This window comes from Lissotriton helveticus, chromosome 12, assembly GCF_964261635.1.
Source record: "Lissotriton helveticus chromosome 12, aLisHel1.1, whole genome shotgun sequence".
In the NCBI taxonomy this organism is placed as follows: Eukaryota; Metazoa; Chordata; class Amphibia; order Caudata; family Salamandridae; genus Lissotriton; species Lissotriton helveticus.
The window spans coordinates 91,483,207-91,510,151 of record NC_136073.1 but is presented as its reverse complement, the minus strand read 5'-3'; the positions used below and the strand labels follow the sequence as shown (position 1 = coordinate 91,510,151).

Below are 26,945 nucleotides of genomic sequence, written 5' to 3'. Positions count from 1 at the left end.
TCTTGGAGAACTTCCTCCTGGCACATTGACCAGGGTTCACCATTAGGAAGTATACTACATTTCTTCTTCCCGGATAAATGATGGGCATATACACAGGGAAGTCATGCCACTTGTGAACCCACTGTGCTATCAGCCAGCTAATAATCAATCAAAATGTATAATTTTGATATATACTGAATTGCTGCTTTACAGTGATGATTAGTTCACTTTAATCAGACTATTGCACCTGTTCATGCAATCTGTATCAATTATTTGAGCATTGTTTGTGGAAATCATAGTTTGTGCTTATGTTGTAATATTTTATCATTTAGATGGGTTATTTTTACAATTTGTAGTATTTGAAAATGTTCCTTTATGTACAGGATATAGAGGCAGCATAACATGTTGTCTAGCATTGTTCTTTGTTAATCTGAGAAGCATATGAATTCTTCTTCCTTGCCTTGCCTACTTCCCACTCCCAAAAGTCTGGCTTACTTTCTCCAATGTGCTCAGTGCCCTGGTGGCCAGGTGTGCAGATATCCTCCTATTGTGCCCTAAGTTTCACCTTGCACTAATATTAAGCAAACTACAGCTCCAAAGCAACCCTGAAAATAACTGCATGTCCCTCTATGTCCTTGTTCATGAGTTCTGTATTTAAATAATAGAAGTTTGAGAGACAGATACTTGATCCTTTTTTAAACGATGTGCACATGATTTAAATGGATATAGCAAAAGGTAAATGCTGCCAATCGTGTGTGTTACTATTTTGTAAAATACAGGTCAGTTTCTTTTCTACAAATCCATTCCTCAGTGACCGGAGCCAGTTCCCTTCCTTTTTTCGTACCATCCCAAGTGATGACTTTCAATCTCGTGGACTGGCCCAGTTGGTGAATTATTTTGAATGGACCTGGGTTGGTCTCCTGGCTGAGGATACAGACTATGGGCAGCAGGCAATACAGACACTGCAGATAGAGGTTGCAAAGTCAGGGGTATGCATTGCCTTCTCTGAGAGCATTCTTACTAATGTTGCAAACAGGAATGCCTTCCATATTGCCCAGGTGATAAAAAACTCAGCTGCAAACGTCATTGTCACATTTTCCAATGAGGGCAATCTTGTTCCTATCTTTGAAGAGCTAATGAGACAGAATGTAAGCAGAAAGGTCTGGATTGCAAGTGAAGCTTGGTCAACATCTCCTCTCCTTTCAAATAAGAGATATTCCAGAATTCTCACTGGTGCTATTGGCTTTGCAATCCACAGTGGAGAGATGTTGGGCTTTGAACAGTATCTAAATGAAGTTCACCCATCTAGGTCCCAAGAAGATCCATTCATCAAAGACTTCTGGGAAGAAGTTTTTAACTGTGAGTGGTTGGACCAGAAAATCCAATCAAGCTTGCAAAGCAACCAAACTCAACCTTGCACCGGCAGTGAAAAGCTGGACAGCCTTCAGATTAGCTACAATGATGTAAAACAATTACGAGTCACCTACAATGTATACAGTGCAGTGTATTCCATCGCATTCGCTTTGCAAGATATGATGGCCTGCAAAGGGGGAGAAGGCCCCTTCATTCATAGAACCTGTGCAAATATCTCTGAATTTCTTCCGTGGCAGGTAAGCAACTCTGTGGAAGATGGGTGACTTACTGTTGGGATGAATGATTACGTGATGAATAATCAAAGGATGACGTAGTGTGAACAGGATCATTGACTTTGGCTCTCTTCTGATAATTTTAGGAGACATACCTTTTTTTTTTTCCCTGCATCATTGTTTTTTATTATGACACATTACAAAGAATCCCAATTTAAAAAAAACCTAATATACATTTCTTAAATATAGTTGTTTTGCAGTTTCATATAGCTCAAACTCTCCCCAAAGGTATTAGAGGGCTTTAGCTGAGCACAAGTTACATTACGTTACATTACATGAGGACACATTCATTTTTGTAGGCATTGGGAGATTAAGCGATTTGCCCAGAATCGCAGAATGTTGAGCCGACACCGAGACTAGAGACTGGTTCCTCACTTCCACAGTCCACAGCTTTGGTCTGCCAATCTGATAAGATTGATCTATTACCTCAATAGACAGTTCACTGAAAACGCGGCTAAATGTAAGTATACAGTCAGCGTCTCATTGAGTGATTGTGCGTGATATGCTCACTTCGGGTGGTCAGTGACTCCTGAGGGCTGACAGGAGCCTCATCAATCACCTCCACCTCTGGCTCTGCACAGGGAGAGGACTGTGATGTCCAGGGTCCGGTGTCTGTATCTTCCATTCTCTGTCCTTCACAGGACACCACAGCCCACCAGTGGGAAAGCCAGCATTCAGAAAATAAATTATGTATTGGCACTCAAGTGAGTAGTAATGCTGCCTGCCTTGCAATTCTGCCAAATGGACCCTCTTAGCCAGCCCTGGTTTTACGGCCAGTGTAGGTTGCATTCTGGCATTTGTAGTTTGTATTTCCCTACTTAGAAGTATGGATTTAGAAGTCCCAGTATGCAAAATTAGGTTGATTAACAAGTCCTCCATAGCAGTTGCTGTATCAGTGTGATCTGTCTATGTGGGAGATAGGAATAAATGCATTAATGAAGGCCCTATAGACTATTACTATAGACTATCATCGTGGCACAGTGAGTTAATGATTCTGCCCTAGTGATCCATATGGGACCATCTCCAGAGCTCCCAAGGGGCTCCATGTCATCTGGTATTTTCAGCCAGTGGTTACAATGTATCCAATATCATTAGACATGCTGGGTTCTTGAGGCTATGTTTACAGTATGTGTACAAAAGGAGGGAGACGGGTAGAAGGGCAATTTCCACTCACCAGGAGTGGGAGGTCCAGCAACAGCAGGTGCCCTCAGCAAGTCAATAATACAAAAGGAGCTGCGCTGTTCCTCAACAGGTGTCATGCTTCATCATCTGGGCTGCTCCTCGTTGGGTCGGCGGTGCAATACCCACGGGCGACACCTCTAAGAGGGGCACTTTGGCGGAGATCTTTTATCCAACAGCCGTATGGTGAAGTGCGGGTGTGGGGCCAGTAGTGCGTAGACGTATAAGTGAGTTAAAATAAAGCTGGGAGTACCAGTGCAAAATGTATTCTGGGGGTCTCCTGCTCTAGTTAAAAAGGAAAGAACTAACCGGTACTTGATGGGGTATGATGTTCCCTACAAGAGTTTCAGTTAGTGTGTGAAGTGGTCGACATGTTTCTCGCGTTAACATGCACTGACTCACGATTCTTCAGGACCTAAGGAGAAAGTAATATATTTTAAGAAACTGTCTTCGTGTAAAGGATCTCAAGGAGCATCCGATATGCTGTTCTAAAATCACACGTGTTTTGTGTATATGTGTACCTGATGGATGCTGGAACTACCTGGAGGGGAGACAAAAAGGCATATCACACCAGGTATCAGCAGACAAAAGTGACAACGTACATCCCATTGGGTTCACTAGAAACACAATAGCTAGTGTCTGAGCTAAAACCAATTAAAACCAGTGTGGACATTTCACGTCCGTGGGCAAACGGTGGCAAGCATGCCCATGTGGAAAAATGCAACAGCAACATTTAGGTGTGATCTGGTCATAGGACTCACCTATTGTGTGAAGTTTCCACGTATCACCAGTGCCCGGCGGGCTGTACACCGGGTGCAAACTTCTATAGAGTATGGCTAGGTGTAAAAGGTAAGGATGTTACATTTTCAATAGCAATTCACTCAATGTGTAACATCATCAAAACGCCATTTAAGTAGCCCGTCCAGGGCTGAAACTACCGCATCAATCATGGCAAAGCAAGTAGTGAGAATGTTAGGACTGTGAAGTAGATCATTTAGATGCTAGGGTATGTGCGTGTGGGTGTGTTCAATCCCAGCCGTAAGTTCCGGCATCGCGGTTATGGGCGAGATGCAAGCCAGGCGCATGAAATACAAAGGAAATGGTTTAGTCGTGTTGCAAGACCCACATCAATTGTTAAATCGTGCATGTTATTATTGAAACTTGAATAAATTAGTGGCCGGTTATCAGTAGGCAGACCAGGAGGCAGATATAGTGCTGGCAAGTCTGCGCCCCTCAATCCAAGTTAGATATTGAATCCCCCTCTGGGTGTGGAGTCATGTGCGGGGTTCTGTATCCCTGCACGGCCGTATATACATATGGCTCGTCTAATGCGGTCGGCACTTGGCACCCAGTGTTGGTGTGTGGAATACATCAGGTGGTGCCAGCGTATTATGAAGACGCAGTCAAAGTGGCCGTGCGCCTGATTATAAGGGTGGTGAGAGCGCCTGTCGTCAGTGCCCCCCAGTTTACAGGTGCGGTGTCTCGTCTAGGCTCACGGGCAGAGTGTTCACCCACTGAGTAGCGCTCCAAACCCTATTGCGGTCAAAGTGCAATCACAGCCCCTCGTATAGTCTACTTACAGTTGTAATGCCGTGTGTCAGTCCTCTCGACCTACCCACGCCGCCAGGTCCGCGAGGTACTGGGACACCAGGCGGCCATGACTATAACGTGTGGGCGGTGTCACGTGGCCAGGGTGAATGTAATTGAAGGTCGATTCAAGGGATGGTGAGTCTCCCGATCACAGAGCTCACCATACCGGCACACACGAGGCTGGATCTCGCCCAAACCCACTCCAAAGGGCCCTTTTTGGCAGTTATTTGTTGAAACTGCAGTTTGCACTGTTCTGTTTTTAATTAGGGGGTTGATGTCCGCATCCAAAAGTTCTATATTGTTGCACACCACCTTATTTTAACTCACCACCTCCCCTTTTTTGGCACTGCTTTCCCTTTCTGTTTTTTCCAGTAGGATTACTCACTACACTTTTTCTGGAGTGAATTTGGGCGAGATCCAGCCCCGCATACACCGGCATGATGAGCTCCACGATCAAGAGACTCACCATCCCCCGAACTGGCTGACCAAATGATAATATTGATCACCGTGAAGAGTTGATGGTTACCCAGATTCTGTCATAGGCTGATCCTTACCAAATATCACGTAGAGACTCTTGTTCCTTTTGTTTGGGTTCCCCTTTTTTGGTGCAACTTAGGCTAACACTTTACCAGAAGGAGAGTGTGTTTTTATGAGCCTTAATTGAGGCATCTAGACCCCCGGTTCGTTGTGTTGTTTATAATATAGTTATTGGGGATGTGAATTCGGGCTGGTCTTTAAAATTCCTTTTGACCCTCATACTCTCTTTTTGGTTGTTACGGTGCAGATATGAAGATTTGGGGTTGAGGTAGTGTCGTACGCTGACGACCTACAACTGATTGTGACCTTGTCGCAACCCAAGGAACAATGTGCCGCCAACTTTTCTGCATGTATGCAGGAGCTTGCCACAAGGATTGCTGACAACTGCCTCCAATTAAATGGACACAAGACGCAGTGCTGATTGTGGGTAGAACCCCTTCAGTTTGGACCTCGGCCTGGTGGCCGGATAGGCTGGGTGCACTTCCTACTCCCAGCAATCCCATGAAGAACTTAGGGATCTGGATAGATAACAAAATATCGTTTGAACATCGGACCAAACAGGTGGCGGGCACCTGTTTTGGAATGCTAAAGGTCCTCAGGAAAACATTGGATCTCTTGCCATTGCCGGTTAGACAAACCTTGGTCCATGCCCTAATAATGTCCAGACTGGACTATGGGAATGTCCTGTACTTGGGGGCCAGTGTGAAATGCCTCCAAAGGCTACAGCGAATACAAAGTGCGGCTGCCCGCCTGATCCTACTACTGCCCAGAAGAGCATCAGCAAAAAAAGCACTCAGGACCTTGCACTGGCTACCGGTTCGGGAGCGGGTGACATTCAAGGCCCTCTGTGTAGGTCACCGCATCCTACAGGGAAGGAGCCCTAAATACCTACACAGCCTTCTCAGTCGGTATGAGCCCACCAGACAGTTAAGGTCAAGGGGGACGGGGCAAGTTCTTGTCCCCAGATTCAACAGAGTGAGAATGGGAGAACGTTCTTTTAGAGTCCTGACCGCCACCGAGTTGAACAGACTGTCACAGAGGCTGCGTCTTGAATTGTCAGAGTCCATCTTCAGGAGAGAACTTAAAACCATTCTGTTCCCCAAAGAATAAGTCAGGCACAGAGGAAATCACATATTCCGCCAGCACCGAAATAGGAGCCTTTTCAGGAGTGAATAGCGCGGGGACACACTAGCTAGTGTAACCATGCGCTTTATAAGCTTTATATAAATAAATAAATATACTACTTGCCAAGTCGTGGTTGTCTCTGAAGCTCCCCACATTCTTCATGCCTTTCTACCTTTTTTAATTCAAAATATCATTAGCATTTACCATCACAACAAGGGTTATGCTCTTGCTTGTAGCACTCCACTGGAATGATATGCTTATTTGACTAGAACACTAAATGACGAGGAAGCATAGAACACTAGTGGACACTACCAGATTCATAGGAGTATTTAGTGGTTTGGGAGACAACATTACACTTATTTTACATTGGAAATAGGGCACAAAAGGTCTTTATTCATTATTAATACAGCTTTTTCGGGTGCTTAAAGGCATTTTGTGCCCAAGAGCTTTGCTTAAAAAAGAAAAATATGACAATCTAAAATATGGAGCATTAGGTCAAATAATAATTTAAGTAGAACTCAAATCTCAAGAACAGCAAAAATAAATTAATGCATGCAGAGTTACGTCAAAATTTCAATAAATATTATTTGAAATTATGTGAAGAATTTCAAAATATACAGAGGCAAATATACAAAGCAAAGATCACATTGCGAATGGATAAAAGCATAAGCATAAATATGTCGAGCCATAAATGGTCATATAGAATACGTTTGAGAATGAAATGTATGAAGTCCGACAAACAGTACAGGATTTGTAAGTAGTTGCAGAATACAATTGGAGCTCCTAGCCACTAAAGTATACTTATCAGTAATACAGATAACAGAATCGACTATGCAGACCACACACACACAAAAGGAGAATGTTTTACAGTAAGAAATAAACCCTCCGGATCATGCACTTTTAGTGGCACCGCCAAAGTCAATTGAGCCCCGTACGCGCCACTTTCCGTTCATAACATCAAAGACAGTCTCTATTCATTATACAAGCCCCACTTTCCTCAGGGATGTCAACCAATCTGGCAACTTCTGAACAAAGTCTATGAAGGAAGACTTCTATACACTATTCAACACTCTTGAAATCAAGCAAATGATTATCAAGCCAATCCACTGCGATTGCAATACACATGATTCATCTTTGACCCATCCGGACAGCCTCTTCCAAAATACATTGTAAGGCTCCAATGTATGTAGCCTGGATCACTTCATGAACATTTTCTCCAGGCTCCACACTACAGCCCAGTACCAAGGTCCACTGAAAAGGAAACAAACGTAGGGGCCGATTAGGATTGCGGTGAATCCGCATCCTCCGGGCCAGCGGAAGCCACCGCCGGCCCGGAGGATGCGGATTCACCGCTGCGGTGATTGAAAAGACCCCCCGCCAGATTAGGATGGCGGGGGGGGTCATCTGCGGACGGGAAGACCGTCCGCCGCCTTTCCATATTAGGATGCATGCGGAAACATGCTTTTCCACGGCGGGTTTTCTGCCGTGGAAAAGCATGTGGTCTTTTGTGTTTGGGGGCCCGTTGCAGGCCCCCAGGGGTGATAGGGGGTTGGGGGGTTATACATGGGGGTACCTATGGTACCCCGTACCCCCCAGCCTTTGCATGCACAGAGCGGCAGGCACCGGGCGGGGGCCTGCCGCTTTGTTCATGCAAAGGGAAAACATGCATATTTAACATTGCGGAGGGTGCTGCTTCAAGCAGCACCCGCCGCAATGTTAACTATACTGGATGAGACCGCCAGGGTGGCGGTAACATCCTAATTCCGAGGGAGGGAACGCCGCTGGCCCTGCGGACGGTCCGTCTGCCATCCTAATAGGCCCCTAACAGTCCACTCATTCAGAGCACTAATCACCTTGCTGAACTTCCTCTTGCACACCACAGATGCAAACAGCATCTTCAACATCTATATAGCCGTGCTATATACCCCTGATTGACTGATTGAAAATCTAAACACTGCTCTTAAAAATGTGTAGGATGCAATGCTCTGTGGAAGACTCAACCCTACAAACTAAAATCCTGAGTGCTGTGGTACAAGAAATTGCTGTGAACAAGTACATCTTATGAAAACAAGGAAATAAATGGAGATTGCAAGAAATTGGGTTGTTGACTAACTGGTGTGTGAGCCCTGGTCAAGCAGCTTCCACAATCCCTTGCAGAGTGAACCATAAATAGTCACTAAATTAATCTTTGCTTAACCCTGTTTAGTTTGGCACAAACAGTAGTCAGGCTTGACTTAGAGGCAATATGTTAAGTATTTTTGAAGCACACAAACAGTAATAGAGCAAAAACAGAACACAAGAAAGCTTCCAAACAAATTAGAAAAATATGTTACATTTGTATAAACTATTTGACATTAAAACAACTGAAACGGATTTGCTGCTGCAGACAGGAACATAGTGGGAGAAGCCAAAAAAGCAATCCAACCAGTAATGCATCACGGGCGGATAGGCGAGGAGGTAGGTAGCTCCGGGTTCTCAGAGCACTTTCTGGCCACCAATTTAAAATTCAACCAGTAGAACTGGAGAAATGAAATTTTGAGGATTTAAGAAACCAGAAAGCATAAAGCACAAACTGTGGATATCTCATTGCACTAGACTGGGTTGAGCCTCAAGTTCAGGTTGACCTGCGGAGAAGCGCATTCTTGTTACTGGGACCCAGTAAGGACTAATGAACAAGAATACCTTAAATACTGGTTGCGAGGAATTGCAGAGCAACAATATGAGCAAGTTAACAGACCATAATTTACAAAACGTACACACCCCCAATGACCTGTCATGGACAGTCATCGGACACATTGAGTGCAGCAGCAATAACAGCGATAAATTCTTAATAATGAAAGAACAACGCTGGATATACCGCCTTTCAACCCACCAACACGGGCTAACTGATAATATTCCCTTGCAGTCTAAACACCTGAACCCTAGCCCTGAGTCTTGAAAAGCAAAATGGGGTAAAGTCTTTGGCTATTACCAGCCACATATCTTTGTCACCTCACATGATCCACAATGAACCTGACTCTGCAAGCTGCGGAGAAACAACTGTATATAGGTTTCTCGACGTATGCCCTTATAGAGGCACAATTCCCGTTGCCCCTATTTAGGCATAGCAATCCAACCCTTATTTAGGCATTATCCATGCATACCAAATACAGGCATGGTCACCTACATCTGTCCAACTACGTCACAACGAGTTCTTGGAAAACCAGACTCTTAAGCCTTTAGGAATTCCCCTTGCTTGGATTATTGATTTCTCCAAGAACTCATTTGTTATGCATGAACATCTATTTCTTAGGGGTTCATTCATGACGTTCCTATGCCCGACTTTTACGTCAATACTTGCATTCCTAAAACACCTTCAAGGTATAAATATACCTTCACTTGCCCTGGCAAACTACGGTGCATGGTACGATCCAGCTGCATACTTGCACAATGCGGTTCACCACAGCAAGTTCGGAAGGAGATCGACTGTGGAAGATTCAATCCTACAAACCAAGGATGGATGAGTATGACAGCGCCTGACGCACTGACCAGACACTGTCATCCTCCTCGCAGGAAATCCAGCTCCAGTGTTTCTGACTCCCCTTGCGGGGTGTTAGATATCGAGAACCGTAAAAGAGATTCCAACCTCTCTCATTCTAAGATATGGAGCGGACTAGAACCTAGAGGGACTTTTGGCAAATATTGGCAACACCAATCTAAACTATAGCCAATCTAGACTATAGCTAAACAGCACCTACTTCTCACCTTGTACTACACTTAGGTTAGATACACTGCGGTAGAACTAGCTAGAAGCACCAGGTGAGTATTTATATTTTAGCCTGTGTTATTTATGTATGTATTTTTATGAATATATGTCATAGCTACAAGCCATGCTATTGCAGTATTATTTTATCTTACTGCTAATGCTGTAAGTATTATACTTCGCATTCTGTCTTACGATTGTAGCAGCTCATATCTCTTGCACGAGAAATAAGACTGTTCAATAAACCCTTTTTATTGAAACGCCCGTCTATCTATTTCCGTGTAACCTCTGTAGAAACGAAGCATGCACGATTGACTGAGTGAAACTATTATCTATTGTTTTGAAGATTCTGAGACTGTTCCGATTCTAAAGGGAAACAAAGTTGTCATGTTTATGCGGTTGTCAGAAACTAATCCCTTCGAGAAGTTTCTAGTGACCTCTGAGTTAGCTGGCACACACAAGTAATTAATTTTAATGTACTCGATAGAGACATACTGACCTCAGTCCTATGTCAAAACTATATGTATATTATTCCAATGCGCAGAGCCTATCAGGGACATAGGAACTACACTACACAACTGCAAGCATTAACACAACTTATCTAGTTTTGGCTAAGTCCAGAAACTACACGTGCCTCTTTAAAACTGCAAAAACAACAGTTGATGGACAGAATGCAGAACAATGTCATACATTCAACCCAGTACAGAGATCTGGGCCTAAATCCATCGTTTTTTTGCACTCCACACCACCCCAGTTCAGACATGGCCATATGCAAATCAGCCTTCACCCTGTGCCTCATGGGAACAGTCCAGCCCGAACTGCCAAGCCATGTCTTTCCTGGACCGGAATCAAGCATCCTAGGACCGGTTTCTGGCTATCAGCCGTCTTTAGCCAGGATAGCTTGACTCCAGTGGTGTGGAGAGCATGGGACTCACGTCTGAGCACACCCATCCCACTCGGGGTGACAAATGCAAAAACAACAGTTGATGGACAGAATGCAGAACAATGTCATACATTCACCCCAGTACAGAGATCTGGGCCTAAATCCATTGTTTTTTTGCACTCCACACCACCCCAGTTCAGACATGGCCATATGCAAATCAGCCTTCACCCTGTGCCTCATGGGAACAGTCCAGCCCGTACTGCCAAGCCATGTCTTTCCTGGACCGGAATCAAGCATCCTAGGACCGGTTTCTGGCTATTAGCCGTCTTCAGCCAGGATAGCTTGACTCCAGTGGTGTGGAGAGCATGGGACTCACGTCTGAGCATATCCATCCCACTCGGGGTGACAAATGCAAAAACAACAGTTTACAACTGCAGGCACAGTTACGATATTTCTCCCTCTGTCTGAATCCTAATATAACCTAATTACCCTGTGGACCTCTTTAATTGTGACAAACTTCACCATAGTGAAACGGTCCTGCTTTTTCTCCCATTTTTAATCCAGGCATAAAATAATTAAATAATTAGCCGTTATCCTCATTATCATTGTGTCAATTCCCCATTACGGAATGGCGCACCTTTCATACACAACTTTGCCTTCGTTCCCAGGTCTTAATAGATTGTGGCAATCTGTCTTCTAATTTGAGACAACAAAAACCACTACTCATGTCTGTTTTCAGTGTCCATTCCCTCATAGACGCTACATAAGTAATTTCAACTCTCCAGCAGATGCTATTCGCATAACTGAAGTGAGTGCGTCCACCTGTGAATCACTCAGGGTATTTAAGCACGTCCCTTAAGGACGCCAATACCGATGGAGTGTTCCGAAATAGCCAAGTAGGTCTCAGAGCGGGTCTCGAGCTTTGATGAAGTAAGTCGGGTTTTTAAAGGGATCAAAAGCCTCAGGTCGGCGGGGCAAAACACCTCACCGTGGTGTCTTTTTCTCATGAACCAGTGTGTGACTACAAGCTAGACCCTGCTGTTGGAAATTCATGAGGCTTAGCATTGACCTCAGCAGAGTAATAGTTTCTCTTGGCGAATCTGCCTTTTTTCCCACCTTACGCATGCTTTTCGGGAAAAAATAGCACATTTTACTGGTAAACATTGAACTGTACACTGTAGTACCGTCACAAAAATGCTACTACCGCAATTGTCCGGTTACAGCATCACGTAATTTATATGTGCATTCAATGAAAGCTAACTCATTATTTGTGTGTTTGTCTGTATTGTATCTGTGTTTTTTTCTCCTACAGGTATCAAGCACAAAAGGAAATCCTCCTCTTCCCTATAGCGTACCCTAGAGAGTGCGTCACATACCTGGTCACAAATACATTGACTTTGTTTTAATCACTCTTCACATTTTTCACTTGTATAGGTCCTGAAGAAAGCCAGTTCAATATGAGGCTTGGTTGAAACATGTTGACCATAGCGGATGAGGAAGGCCATAGCACTCTTCAAGTACATCCACTGCTTTATTTTTAATAGTGCCAAAGGCCCATAAATAAAATAACTCCCTAAGGGTAGTGGGTCCCCAGGACAGTTTTTTAATCTAGACGCACACATCACCACTGCACACTCACTTTCCAATATCCGCTTCGCCGCACACAGGCGTCGTAGCACACCTGGGGCACACTCGGTGCTACCGGGGGGGCCCGATGATGAAGCATGCCACCGACTAGGTTGGTGGGTGAGGGCTTTCATTAGAAACAGATGTTTCCTCTATCAGACAAAACACACATATTGCTTTCATACAAAGGCTAGTTCTTGTTGATTATTCATAAACCTTTATTTAACCTCTCTCCCTTTGATACTTGCGTTGATTGAGCAGTGACAGAGTCAAATAGGCAACACAGCAGGAAAGTGTACCATGTGCCTCCTGTGAGAGAGGTTACTAAAAAGTGCACTGAATTTAGCCTGGTAAGATAGAATCTATATTTGGGCTTGATTATCCACTTTAAATAAGGTTCCATACCTAGAGTTGTAGAGCTTTGCATGTAACTAATTACAGAGGACATAGCGAGTGAGCTTACAATTTATATTTCCTCTCTATGTGATCTTAACACCATTTTAGTTAGCTCCTTTGATTCAGGAACAATACTTTATGGTGAATAAAAAAGGTAATTGTATCCCAGATTATAAAATGAATTTCTTATATAAGCCTTTCAACGAATTGTGGTTGATTCATCTAAGGTCAGGCAGTCCGCCATCACCTGTATTGGGAAATGTGTCTTAGAGGCACTCCATAGCTTTAGCCATAATACTAAGGGTGCCATGCTAAATTTAATCCTCAATGAAATATAAACCCAGTTCCAAATGTGCAATCAGGCTTGAGGTAGCTGTTAGGATACATAGGAGCCTACAAAAAAATATATTCTCTTTTGTACTGGATTGTGACCAGCCTATTAGCAAATCTAAAAATGGCATCTCCAATTACCTCCATATGGGTCATTATCCTGTCCCATGACCCGTTTACCCCCAATAAAATACTCTGAAAATTAAAAAAGGGTTACTTTTTCAAAAGCTCTTTCTTCAATGTAGAATGTTTTACTCTTAGTATGTTTGGGGCCCCAGGTCATAATGAACAATCTTGACCTGTTTACCCTAACCATTAACCCCTTAACTGCTGGGCCTTTTCCCCCCCAGTGCTGAGCCCTTTTTTGGCTATTTGTAGTAGTTCGCGATTAGGCCTCTGTAACTTTTTGACCACATAAGGGATCCATGTCATTTTTGCGTCCTTTTCTTCCAACATCATGGGGATTCTAAAGGTACCCAGGGTTTGTGGATTCCCTTGGAGGGGTCCCAGAAATTAACCAAAATATAGTGATTTTTTAGTTTTTTTCAGAAAAATGGGAAAAACGGGCTGCAAATGAAAGCCTCTGGGGTTTTCCCTGAAAAAGTTATCAAAAAAGGGGTTGTGGGGCTGAAATCTCCATTTTCTCAGCTTTTAGGGAATGACAGTCTTTTGTCAGAGAACCGACATTTTTCACACAGTTTTGGCATTTTTCTGGGACATAGCCTATTTTTGCTATTTTTAGAGCTTTCCACCTCCTTCCAGTTAATGGTAGAAATGAGTTCGAAAGCAATAATGGATCCTGGAAAGCTGTACATTTTCGAAAAGTAGACAAGATTCTGAATTCAGAAAGGGGTCATTTGTCTAAATCCATGAAGGTTTCTTTACAGAAACTAACAGGTAAATATTGGAATAATTGAAAATTTGTTGAATAAAACAGCCTTTTGTCACGACGTTTTCACCTATAACTTTTTCTAATTTTGACAGCTCTTGGAAAGCAATATACTGTTACATCCGTTAGACCTTCCTGGTTGTGGGGATATATAGGACTTGTAGTTTCACCAAGAACCCGACGAACCCAGATCCAAAAACTGAGCAGCAACTTGCAATGGTATTTTTTTATTTACTGGGTATAGAGCACTTTGTCTTGGAAAATGTATACATGGAAAAATCTGTATGAAAGACACCTATGTATTTCTGAATTGGGTACAAATTATAGAGTTCAGAAACAGTATATAATTGCTAATTTTCAAAATTGGGAATACTCATACTAGCATGAGAATTATTGGTCATTTTTCAAAAATATTTTTTTTTTACACAATGTCTTTCATTGAAAGGGAGAAATGCATGAAAGCTCAATTGGTAATAACAGTTGATTTACAAATCTGAATTACCCCAAGTCTCCCGATAAAAACGGTACCTCACTTGTGTGGGTCGGCCTTGTGCCTGTGACAGGAAACAGTGCAAAATGCAACGTGGTCACACCTAAATTTTGCAGTTACAAATTGACCCTTTTTTGGCAAAGTGCCTACCTGTAGTTTTTGCACCCTAGCTCTGCCGGCACCTAGGGAAACCTAGCAAACCTATACATTTTTGAAAAGTAGACACCCAGGGGAATTCAGGATGGGGTGACTCGACTGCCTACCACCAGGTTTTGTTACCCAGAATCCCTTGCAAAGCTAAGAATTTGACAAAAAAAACACATTTTCTTCACATTTCTGTGGTGGAAAGTTCTGGAATCTGCGTGGATCAGCAAATTTCCACCCACCCAGCGTTCCCCCAGGTCTCCCGAAAAAAAAGGTACCTTACTTGCGTGGGTAGGCATAGTGGCTGCGACACGAAACAGCGCAAAACGCAACGTGGTAGCACCTCAATTTCCCAGTGAAATCTTGCGCTCTTTGGACAAAGATACTACCTTTTGTTTTTGAGCCCTAGCTCTGCCAGCACCTAGGGAAACCTAGCAAACCTATACATTTTTGAAAAGTAGACACCCAGGGGAATTCAGGATGGGGTGACTCGACTGCCTACCACCAGTTTTTGTTACCCAGAATCCCTTGCAAAGCTAAGAATTTGACAAAAAAAACACATTTTCTTCACATTTCTGTGGTGGAAAGTTCTGGAATCTGCGTGGATCAGCAAATTTCCACCCACCCAGCGTTCCCCCAGGTCTCCCGAAAAAAAAGGTACCTTACTTGCGTGGGTAGGCATAGTGGCTGCGACATGAAACAGCGCAAAACACAACATGGTTGCACCTCAATTTCCCAGTGAAATTTTGCGCTTTCTGGACAAAGAGACTACCTTTTGTTTTTGCGCCCTAGCTCTGCCAGCACCTAGGGAAACCTAGCAAACCTATACATTTTTGAAAACTAGACACCCAGGGGAATTCAGGATGGGGTGACTCGACTGCCTACCCCCAGGTTTTGTTACCCAGAATCCCTTGCAAAGTTAAGAATTTGACAAAAAAAACAAATTTTCCTCACATTTCTGTGGTGGAAAGTTCTGGAATCTGCGTGGATCAACAAATTTCCACCCACCCAGCGTTCCCCAAGGTCTCCCGAAAAAAAAGGTACCTCACTTGCGTGGGTAGGCTTAGTGGCTGCGACATGAAACAGCGCAAAACGCAACATGGTCGCACCTCAATTTCCAAGTGAAATTTTGCACTTTTTGGACAAAAAGACTACCTTTCCTTTTTGCACCCTAGCTCTGCCAGCACCTAGGGAAACCTAGCAAACCTATACTTTTTTGAAAAGTAGACACCCAGGGCAATTCAGGATGGGGTGACTCGCCTGCCTACCCCCAGGTTTTGTTACCCAGAATCCCTTGAAAACATAAAAATTTGACCAAAAAACACATTTTCCTCACATTTCTGTGGTGGAAAGTTCTGGAATCTGCGTGGATCAACAAATTTCCACTCACCCAGCGTGCCCCCAGGTTTCCCGAAAAAAATGGTACCTCACTTGCGTGGGTAGGCATAGTGGCTGCGACATGAAACAGCGCAAAACGCAGCATGGTCGCACCTCAATTTCCCAGTGAAATTTAGCACGATTCGGACAAAAAGACTACCTTTTGTTTTTGCGCCGTAGCTCTGCCAGAACCTAGGGAAACCTAGCAAACCTATACATTTTTGAAAACTAGACACCCAGGGCAATTCAGGATGGGGTGACTCGCCTGCCTACCCCCAGGTTTTGTTACCCAGAATCCCTTGAAAACATAAAAATTTAACCAAAAAAACACATTTTCCTCACATTTCTGTGGTGGAAAGTTCTGGAATCTGCGTGGATCAACAAATTTCCACTCACCCAGCGTGCCCCCAGGTCTCCCGAAAAAAATAGTACCTCACTTGCGTGGGTAGGCATAGTGGCTGCGACATGAAACAGCGCAAAACGCAGCATGGTCGCACCTCAATTTCCCAGTGAAATTTAGCACGATTCGGACAAAAAGACTACCTTTTGTTTTTGCGCCGTAGCTCTGCCAGCACCTAGGGAAACCTAGCAAACCTATACATTTTTGAAAACTAGACACCCAGGGCAATTCAGGATGGGGTGACTTGCCTGCCTACCCCCAGGTTTTGTTACCCAGAATCCCTTGAAAACATAAAAATTTGACCAAAAAAACACATGTTCCTCACATTTCTGTGGTGGAAAGTTCTGGAATCTGCGTGGATCAACAAATTTCCACTCACCCAGCGTGCCCCCAGGTCTCCCAAAAAAAATGGTACCTCACTTGCGTGGGTAGGCATAGTGGCTGCGACATGAAACAGCGCAAAACGCAGCATGGTCGCACCTCAATTTCCCAGTGAAATTTAGCACGATTCGGACAAAAAGACTACCTTTTGTTTTTGCGCCGTAGCTCTGCCAGCACCTAGGGAAACCTAGCAAACCTATACATTTTTGAAAACTAGACACCCAGGGCAATTCAGGATGGGGTGACTCGCCTGCCTACCCCCAGGTTTTGTTACCCAGAATCCCTTGAAAACATAAAAATTTGACCAAAAAAACACATTTTCCTCACATTTCTGTGGTGGAAAGTTCTGGAATCTGCGTGGATCAACAAATTTCCACTCACCCAGCGTGCCCCCAGGTCTCCCGAAAAAAATGGTACCTCACTTGCGTGGGTAGGCATAGTGGCTGCGACATGAAACAGCGCAAAACGCAGCATGGTCGCACCTCAATTTCCCAGTGAAATTTAGCACGATTCGGACAAAAAGACTACCTTTTGTTTTTGCGCCGTAGCTCTGCCAGAACCTAGGGAAACCTAGCAAACCTATACATTTTTGAAAACTAGACACCCAGGGCAATTCAGGATGGGGTGACTCGCCTGCCTACCCCCAGGTTTTGTTACCCAGAATCCCTTGAAAACATAAAAATTTAACCAAAAAAACACATTTTCCTCACATTTCTGTGGTGGAAAGTTCTGGAATCTGCGTGGATCAACAAATTTCCACTCACCCAGCGTGCCCCCAGGTCTCCCGAAAAAAATGGTACCTCACTTGCGTGGGTAGGCATAGTGGCTGCGACATGAAACAGCGCAAAACGCAGCATGGTCGCACCTCAATTTCCCAGTGAAATTTAGCACGATTCGGACAAAAAGACTACCTTTTGTTTTTGCGCCGTAGCTCTGCCAGCACCTAGGGAAACCTAGCAAACCTATACATTTTTGAAAACTAGACACCCAGGGCAATTCAGGATGGGGTGACTTGCCTGCCTACCCCCAGGTTTTGTTACCCAGAATCCCTTGAAAACATAAAAATTTGACCAAAAAAACACATTTTCCTCACATTTCTGTGGTGGAAAGTTCTGGAATCTGCGTGGATCAACAAATTTCCACTCACCCAGCGTGCCCCCAGGTCTCCCGAAAAAAATGGTACTTCACTTGCGTGGGTAGGCATAGTGGCTGCGACATGAAACAGCGCAAAACGCAGCATGGTCGCACCTCAATTTCCCAGTGAAATTTAGCACGATTCGGACAAAAAGACTACCTTTTGTTTTTGCGCCGTAGCTCTGCCAGCACCTAGGGAAACCTAGCAAACCTATACATTTGTGAAAACTAGACACCCAGGGCAATTCAGGATGGGGTGACTCGCCTGCCTACCCCCAGGTTTTGTTACCCAGAAGCCCTTGAAAACATAAAAATGTGACCAAAAAAAACACATTTTCCTCACATTTCTGTGGTGGAAAGTTCTGGAATCTGCGTGGATCAACAAATTTCCACTCACCCAGCGTGCCCCCAGGTCTCCCGATAAAAACGGTACCTCACTTGCGTGGGTAGACATAGTGGCTGCAACAGGAAACGGTTCAAATCGTACGGTGGTGAATTTACATTACCTTATTGCAAACCTACCTTGATTTGGGGGGGGGGGCATCTGAATTTGTGGCCCGGGGCTCGGTGGTATTCTTTGCAAAGTAGCAAACCCAAACAGTTCTGAAAACTAGACACCCGGGGGAGTCCAGGGAGGTATGGCATGCATGGGTCCCCCAATGTTTTCCTACCCAGAACTCCCTGCAAACCTTAAAATTAGGTAAAAATTGCACTTTTCCAAACTTTTTGGCGTGGGATCGCCGTGCCGGCAAAAAAGTCGTACCACCCTGCATTCCCCTTGTTCTCCCGAGTAAAAGGATACCTCACTTGTGTGGGTGCCCCAAAGCAGAACACGCCAAAAATGAATTTTGAAAAAAGTAGTTTTTACTCATATTCACGTTTTACAAATTAAGCACCCCAGCCTAAGTCACATGCCTTTGGCCCACCGACACAAGTGAGGTATCATTTTACTCGGGAGAACAAGGGAAACGCTGGGTGGTAGGACATTTGTTCCGGCAGCGAGATCCCACCCAAAAAAGTATGGAAAAGTGGGTTTTTTGACCAAAATTTCAGGTTTGCAGGGGTTTCTGGGTAGGAAAACATTGGGGGACCCACGCATGCCATACCACCCTGGACTCCCCCGGGTGTCTAGTTCTCAGAACTGTTTGGGTTTGGTAGTTTCCAAAGATGCCTGCCAAGCCCCGGGCCAAAAGCTCAGGTGACCCCCTCAAAAAATAAGATTATTTGGCTAAAGGTAATGTTTTCGTCTCCACAGTATGAATTGGGCCTTTTCCTAAAGCAGCCGCTATGCCTACCCACACAAGTGAGGTACCATTTTTATCGGGAGACCTTGGGGAACGCTGGGTGGGAGGTAATTTGTGTGAGCCCAGTGATGCCACGCTTTCCCACACTAAAACGTGTGAAAAAACTGATTTTTTGCATGCAAAAAATGAGGTTTGCAAGGGATTCTGGGTAAAGGAACGTTGGAGGATCCACGCAAGCCATACCTCCTTAGAAGCCCCCGGGTGTCTACTTTTCAGAAATGTGTGGGATTGGTAGGTTTCCCTAGATGGCTGTCTCGCACGGGGCCAAAAACCCAGGTAACCCCTCTTGCAAAACCTGGTGGACTTAAGATTTTCACCATTGTTACATTCACCAGCTTTTGCAAGAGGGGTTACCTGGGTTTCTGGCCCCGTGCGAGACAGCCATCTATGGAAACCTACCAAACCCACACATTTCTGAAAAGTAGACACCCGGGGGCTTCCAAGGAGGTATGGCTTGCGTGGATCCGCCAACGTTCCTTTACCCAGAATCCCTTGCAAACCTCAATTTTAGCAGACAAAAATAAATTTTTTCACACGTTCTAGTCTGGGAAAGCGTGGCATCACTGGGCTCACACAAATTACCTCCCACCCAGCGTTCCCCCAGGTCTCCCGATAAAAACGGTACCTCACTTGCGTGGGTAGACATAGTGGCTGCAACAGGAAACGGTTCAAATCGTACGGTGGTGAATTTACATTACCTTATTGCAAACCTACCTTGATTTTGGGGGGGGGCATCTGAATTTGTGGCCCGGGGCTCGGTGGTATTCTTTGCAAAGTAGCAAACCCAAACAGTTCTGAAAACTAGACACCCGGGGGAGTCCAGGGAGGTATGGCATGCATGGGTCCCCCAATGTTTTCCTACCCAGAACTCCCTGCAAACCTTAAAATTAGGTAAAAATTGCACTTTTCCAAACTTTTTGGCGTGGGATCGCCGTGCCGGCAAAAAAGTCGTACCACCCTGCATTCCCCTTGTTCTCCCGAGTAAAAGGATACCTCACTTGTGTGGGTGCCCCAAAGCAGAACACGCCAAAAATGAATTTTGAAAAAAGTAGTTTTTACTCATATTCACGTTTTACAAATTAAGCACCCCAGCCTAAGTCACATGCCTTTGGCCCACCGACACAAGTGAGGTATCATTTTACTCGGGAGAACAAGGGAAACGCTGGGTGGTAGGACATTTGTTCCGGCAGCGAGATCCCACCCAAAAAAGTATGGAAAAGTGGGTTTTTTGACCAAAATTTCAGGTTTGCAGGGGTTTCTGGGTAGGAAAACATTGGGGGACCCACGCATGCCATACCACCCTGGACTCCCCCGGGTGTCTAGTTCTCAGAACTGTTTGGGTTTGGTAGTTTCCAAAGATGCCTGCCAAGCCCCGGGCCAAAAGCTCAGGTGACCCCCTCAAAAAATAAGATTATTTGGCTAAAGGTAATGTTTTCGTCTCCACAGTATGAATTGGGCCTTTTCCTAAAGCAGCCGCTATGCCTACCCACGCAAGTGAGGTACCATTTTTATCGGGAGACCTTGGGGAACGCTGGGTGGGAGGTAATTTGTGTGAGCCCAGTGATGCCACGCTTTCCCACACTAAAACGTGTGAAAAAACTGATTTTTTGCATGCAAAAAATGAGGTTTGCAAGGGATTCTGGGTAAAGGAACGTTGGAGGATCCACGCAAGCCATACCTCCTTAGAAGCCCCCGGGTGTCTACTTTTCAGAAATGTGTGGGATTGGTAGGTTTCCCTAGATGGCTGTCTCGCACGGGGCCAAAAACCCAGGTAACCCCTCTTGCAAAACCTGGTGGACTTAAGATTTTCACCATTGTTACATTCACCAGCTTTTGCAAGAGGGATTACCTGGGTTTCTGGCCCCGTGCGAGACAGCCATCTATGGAAACCTACCAAACCCACACATTTCTGAAAAGTAGACATCCGGGGGCTTCCAAGGAGGTATGGCTTGCGTGGATCCGCCAACGTTTCTTTACCCAGAATCCCTTGCAAACCTCAATTTTAGCAGACAAAAATCAATTTTTTCACACGTTCGAGTCTGGGAAAGCGTGGCATCACTGGGCTCACACAAATTACCTCCCACCCAGCGTTCCCCCAGGTCTCCCGATAAAAACGGTACCTCACTTGCGTGGGTAGACATAGTGGCTGCAACAGGAAACGGTTCAAATCGTACGGTGGTGAATTTACATTACCTTATTGCAAACCTACCTTGATTTGGGGGGGGGGGGCATCTGAATTTGTGGCCCGGGGCTCGGTGGTATTCTTTGCAAAGTAGCAAACCCAAACAGTTCTGAAAACTAGACACCCGGGGGAGTCCAGGGAGGTATGGCATGCATGGGTCCCCCAATGTTTTCCTACCCAGAACTCCCTGCAAACCTTAAAATTAGGTAAAAATTGCACTTTTCCAAACTTTTTGGCGTGGGATCGCCGTGCCGGCAAAAAAGTCGTACCACCCTGCATTCCCCTTGTTCTCCCGAGTAAAAGGATACCTCACTTGTGTGGGTGCCCCAAAGCAGAACACGCCAAAAATGAATTTTGAAAAAAGTAGTTTTTACTCATATTCACGTTTTACAAATTAAGCACCCCAGCCTAAGTCACATGCCTTTGGCCCACCGACACAAGTGAGGTATCATTTTACTCGGGAGAACAAGGGAAACGCTGGGTGGTAGGACATTTGTTCCGGCAGCGAGATCCCACCCAAAAAAGTATGGAAAAGTGGGTTTTTTGACCAAAATTTCAGGTTTGCAGGGGTTTCTGGGTAGGAAAACATTGGGGGACCCACGCATGCCATACCACCCTGGACTCCCCCGGGTGTCTAGTTCTCAGAACTGTTTGGGTTTGGTAGTTTCCAAAGATGCCTGCCAAGCCCCGGGCCAAAAGCTCAGGTGACCCCCTCAAAAAATAAGATTATTTGGCTAAAGGTAATGTTTTCGTCTCCACAGTATGAATTGGGCCTTTTCCTAAAGCAGCCGCTATGCCTACCCACGCAAGTGAGGTACCATTTTTATCGGGAGACCTTGGGGAACGCTGGGTGGGAGGTAATTTGTGTGAGCCCAGTGATGCCACGCTTTCCCACACTAAAACGTGTGAAAAAACTGATTTTTTGCATGCAAAAAATGAGGTTTGCAAGGGATTCTGGGTAAAGGAACGTTGGAGGATCCACGTAAGCCATACCTCCTTGGAAGCCCCCGGGTGTCTACTTTTCAGAAATGTGTGGGTTTGCTAGGTTTCCCTAGATGGCCGTCTAGCACGGGGCCAAAAACCCAGGTAACCCCTCTTGCAAAAGCTGGTGGTTTTGACAATGGTTTTCCTACTACTCAAAAATGTAAAAGTTTGCCTATGTGAGGATTGAGGTGGGGCGGAAAGTCCCCTGCTACCCATTTTAACAAAAAAAAAAAAAACTCACAAAAGACCATTAAACCAACACAAATATAAATCTAACACTAATTTGATAAAGCAAATCCACCACTTACACAGATTGGTTTTAGCACCTCCAGAAACGATGGCTTCAAAGGACAAATACGTAAAATATTAAAATATTAAAGCCAAGCCTTCTGAAGGGGAGCCATAAAGCCACGTCACGGCACCAACCACTTTATGGTCCATTCACAAGCCATTCACACACCACACACAAGACTTCCATACCGCCAGCCACGGGCCCAAACAACCATTTCACTTGCACTCACAGAAAAATACTGCCGCCATGCAAGGGCCCATCACATTCATATGCCACAAGACATAATGACTTTGACTGTATTTTACAAACCTGTTAAGTCTCAACGTCCTTCTACAGAAATGTTCCCAAACACATGCCCAGTGAACCGATACTAATGGCTTTCATGACAGCCACACAAGGCTCAGGAAGACATGACTTTCATGCACCTTTAGTGCACTCACTATGCTAAATCCAACTCCTTCCAGTTTGTGGATGCAAGTTGGGGGGTGCTCGAGTATTCCGCAAGGACATATCTCGAGCTGAGCAAGCATATCTACCTTTGAAACTAAGGCAAACATGCTGAAAATGTTCAAAACATATCATAAGTCATATGCCACAAGACATAATGACTTTTTACCAACCTGTCAAGTCTCTACCCCCACCTTCCAGAACGTTACCAAACGCATGCCCAGTGAACCTATACTAATGGCTTCCATGACAGCCACATGAGGCTCAGGAAGACATGTCTTTCATGCACCGTTAGTGCACTCACTATGCTAAATCCAACTCCTTCCAGTGTGTGGTTGCAAGTTGGGGGGTGCTCGAGTATTCCGCAAGGCCATATCTCGAGCTGAGCAAGCATATCTACCTTTGAAACTAAGACAAACATGCTGGAAATGTTCAAAAAATAACGATATAAACTATGAACGGAGTAATGTGAACCAAGGGTAGTCCGTGACAACGTAGCATATGTGCAATAAACCGTTATGTGCAGTGACTGTAATGCACTTATCATACAGCAAACTGACCATCTACTAAGTTCTAACGGAGGATGAACATGGCAAGCAGCATTGACCCATAAGTGCTACAGGAAATTCAGTGTGAATGTGGCAGCAATGGATTTCAATCCATGGGGAAGAAAAAAGACAGAACGTGTATCTATACGACCTTTACTATCTGCCTTCTACCGTTGCAATATCCATTGGAAAGCATACATACCGTAAGGTGTTCTAACCCGTTTGTGTGTCTGTCCTCAGAGTCCACACTAACCCTATCAAATTGTTAAGAACCTCTATACTAATGCCTTCAATCACTAGCAACTTGAAGCTTGAGTGATCATTTCTGCCACGAGCAATCAATGCTCTCACAATGCTCTATCCAACTCCTTCCAGTGTGTGGATGCAAGTTGGGGGGTGCCCGAGTATGCCGCAAGGCCATATCTCGAGCTGAGCAAGCATATCTACCTTTGAAACTAAGACAAACATGCTGGAATTTTCAAAAACTTCCTAAAGAGAACATCATAAACTACGATGAACGGTGGAATGGGAAACTCCATGACAACGTGGCATATGTTCTGTCCACCAGTATGAGCAGCATGGGAACTATAATGCACTTGTCAATTGGCGAACAGAACAACTACCAAGTTTTGAAAACAGATAAAGGTGTGGCCCACAGACAGTAGGTATCCATTCACACCAACTGAACGGTTAACCTATTGTCAGCTCCACCTCAGTCAATTTCCCAGTATTTTGCTTTAGTGTGATACAACATAAAGCAAGTAGGAAAACATAAGCTGGGCGTACTTGGGCACTGAGGACAGTAAACACGACTCTCCTGCCTTTTTCCCTGCATTGAGCACACTTTACAACGACGACATGGTCGCTCCTTTTTGGCTGTTGCAGGAAGTTTATCGGCAAAGTGTCGCTCCTGCAGCCTTGCCACGTCCTCCAGAACACATGAAGTAGAGGCCTCTGCTTCTGTTGCAGTAAGACTTTCAATCACGGACAACTGAAAGTCAAGGAAAGACATGAGAATTCCTGCGGTGGTCTGACGATAAACAACATACGCATTGTATGTTGACATCTGCATCAGGTGCGTAAACAGTTTCTTATACCAAGTGCGAGTTTTACGACTCGCATTGTATGGCTGAAGAACCTGGTCGTTCTTGTCCACTCCGCCCATGTACTTGTTGTAATCAAGTATACAGGTGGGCTTGTGGACTTCGGCCATTTGACCCCAAACCGTGACAGGGGAAGTGCTCTCATCATGAATTGTAGTGAGCAGATACACGTCACGCCTATCTGAGAACTTGACTGCGAGCAGTTCTTTGGAACGCAACGCAAGGCTCTGGCATTTCTGGAGCTTCTTGCAAACAAGCTCCTGCGGAAATCCTTTGCGGTGACAACGAACTGTACCGCAAGCCACGGTGCCAGCTTTGTAGAGCTCACTGAACAGCTCTACTCCTGTATAGAAATTGTCCACATAAAGGTTATAACCTTTGTGAAGGAGTGGCTGGACAAGCTCCCATACGATCTTTCCTGTGACCCCTAGCATAGGAGGGCAACCTACAGGGTTAAGAGATGTGTCCTTCCCTGTATACACTCTCAAGCTATACACATAGCCAGTCGTGCTCTCACACAGCATGTACAGCTTGATGCCATAGCGAGCACGTTTGCTCGGAATGTACTGCCTAAACAGCAGCCGCCCTTTATACAAGATCAAGGACTCATCGATGGCTATATTCTTTCCAGGAGTACAAACCTCTGGAAACCTGGCAGACAAATGATCCACAACAGGCCGAATTTTGAACAACCTGTCATGGTCTGGATGGTTCCGGGGCAATGCAGCAGAATTGTCATTGAAATGCAGCATGCGCTGCAAAAGCAAAAAACGATCTCTGCTCATGTATGCAGCGAAGATGGGGGTTAACCAAACCGTGCGAGTAGACCAGTAGGATACCAAGGTTGGTTTATGCACTATCCCCATTTTAAGCGTGAGGCCTAAAAATATCTTCAACTCCTCCACAGAAGTGGGAGTCCACTTGCGCACCCTAGAATGAGGCCCTAGAGTGCCTCCTTGCTCCCTCAGAAATTGTTCGGCACGCAAATTTGTTTGCTCCACAATTTTGTCTAGAAAGTCAACCCCAAAAAAGAGAAGGAAGTAGTCGATTGGCAAAAAATTTGCAGTATCAACTTTACATCCAGCATCGCCAGTGAAAGGCGGAATTTGGGGCTGAACTAAATTGGGAGGCTGCCAAGACAGCACACCGTCTGTGCGTGCAGCCGCACGTGCCTGCACTCTGGGTTGAGGTAACCGGTTACGGGTGTCCTGCTGCACAGACTGTGCTGGCAAAGGGACAGCACCACTGACATCGTCTCCTTCAGAATCGCTGGACGATGAGTCATCGGATTGAACTGCGCCGACTGAAAATTCACTCCCAGATTCGGCTCCGTTGTCCTCTCCCTCAGATGCTGTTTCAGTATCTGCTGTTTCAGTCTCTGATCCTGCCTCAGAGCTGGACTCCAGAACCAGATTTAGGGCCTGGGTGGCATTCATCCAACGATGGGCCATCTCTTTTAGTGCCTAAACTATCCTTTTAAAACACTAACCTATGTAGAAGGCAGATAGATTGTTGGTTTTAAAGTGTAAGTGGGTGTGTGCGAGAGTAAAGTGTTTCAATCAATAATGACGAAGTCACCTTACCTTTGCAAAATCAGTACGCTCTCCAAAAAGACTAAGAAAGAAAGAAACAAAAACGCAGTATTACTTTACCTTGCCACATACCCATCATCGCAGCCTTTTAGCGCTGGTGGGAGCCAGTGCGACCATCATTTTGGCACCAAGATGCCTACGGAGGAACGTGTGCTTTACAATTGCACATTATGACCACCTTTGATGCGCCCACTACCATTCTTGCAAACGTGCCCCTCATCTCTCCATAGCCCCTCTCTCACATACACTTAATCTGTTACAAAGTGTTTCTACTGTGTGGCTTTACTAATCCACCTACCTGACTACATAATACAGATCTTCAGCACTAAGAAATATCTCAGTAAATATATATATATATAAATATAACAATTCAAAATGTCAGCATGCTCAATACCTGGTGCAGGCAGCAACGGGTAGAAACCTTACCCAAGATTGAAATTCTGAAACACAAAGGATGCCGCACTACAGGTTTCATAGTTGCTTTATTTTCACCACCACCTGTTGTGGTGAAAATAAAACAACGCAGAAACCAATCTCTGGAGTGCAGCATCCTTTGTGTTTCTGAATTTATATATACCTATATATATATATCCACATAAATAATTACAAGAAAAGGCGCCCTTCCAGGTGGACCAGTGTTTTGTT

At 44.8% G+C, this 26,945-nt stretch overlaps 1 protein-coding gene across 1 annotated transcript in view; it reads left to right on the top strand.

Annotated features, from left to right (window-relative positions):
- The window catches only part of LOC144797912 (extracellular calcium-sensing receptor-like), a 67,304-nt gene that overhangs the window by 1,263 nt on the left and 39,096 nt on the right, over positions 1-26,945 (top strand). Inside the window, exon 3 of the mRNA XM_078668714.1 lies at positions 759-1,589. Coding sequence (XP_078524840.1) covers positions 759-1,589 — 831 coding nt within the window. The remainder of the gene's footprint in view (positions 1-758; positions 1,590-26,945) is intronic.